Source organism: Sinocyclocheilus rhinocerous, unplaced genomic scaffold (genome assembly GCF_001515625.1).
Source record: "Sinocyclocheilus rhinocerous isolate Xijiao unplaced genomic scaffold, SAMN03320098_v1.1 C36162925, whole genome shotgun sequence".
Lineage (NCBI taxonomy): Eukaryota > Metazoa > Chordata > Actinopteri > Cypriniformes > Cyprinidae > Sinocyclocheilus > Sinocyclocheilus rhinocerous.
In genome coordinates, this window is record NW_015774732.1 from 1 (window position 1) to 869 (window position 869).

General features: G+C 43.3%; 1 protein-coding gene across 1 annotated transcript; it reads left to right on the plus strand.

Annotated features, from left to right (window-relative positions):
• Positions 1-107: 107 nt before the first annotated feature.
• On the plus strand, positions 108-844 carry LOC107735592 (ninein-like protein; the record flags this gene model as incomplete). The annotated part of the gene is made up of 3 exons (XM_016547226.1): positions 108-244; positions 409-549; positions 670-844. Coding segments are annotated over 3 exons (453 nt in total), but the record flags the coding sequence as incomplete, so codon positions are not given.
• Between the last annotated feature and the right edge of the window lie 25 nt (positions 845-869).

Consider the following 869-nt stretch of genomic DNA (forward strand, 5'->3'; position numbering starts at 1 on the left):
CTGTATTTAAAATTAAGTAATGTTCGCATAAAAGTGGATCAAGAGTAATGAAATTTTTTTCTGTAAACCATGGCATGAATTGTTTTTTATTCTGAACCTGGATACAGACTCTGGACTTCTCTCTGGAGGAGCGTCTGTGTCTGGCTGAACTCACTCTGGCACTGGACAATGAGTTGCTGGTCAGTGGGAATGGCATCCATCAGGCTGCTCTGGTCTCCTACAAGAATGAGATAAACTATTTACAGTGAGTGTTATTGATCTGTATTTTTTTCACAAAACGTCCTGTTACAAAATGTCCAGTAATATTGTGCTGTAATATTGGCTGGTGTTAACCATGCAAAAGACAAAATGTACATCAGAATGAATGATCTTCTCATGCTGTTGTGGATTTGTGTTCCAACTCTGTAGAGTCGTGGCAGACCAGACCTGTCAGGAGAGGGACAAAGCCAAGGCAGACCTAGAACTGGCTGATCGCCGCAACCTACAGCTTGTCAGAGAGGTGGATGATCGCCATGCAACAATGGAGTCTCTCAATGAGTCGAAAATCAAGTACGGCTGCTCTCCTCTAGTCAGTATGTAATCACATCTGATGAAGACGCATGCACGTGCTCTACAGTGTCACAGTCTCTTTTTTTAGTTTTTGTTTGTTTGTTTGTTTCTTTGATGTAGGGGTTTGGAGCAGGAGTTCCGGGATAAACTTATGGTACTGAGGAGCGAATCAGAGTATGAAAGTGAGGTGCTTCTAGAGCAGGTAGAGAAGGAGCGGAAGAGACTCCAGGAGGAGCTAGAACTGCTCAGGGCTCAGGACGTTAGCCTTCAGGAGGACATTTGCACTGCTGCTAAGGTAACCACTGACATTATTATTATTA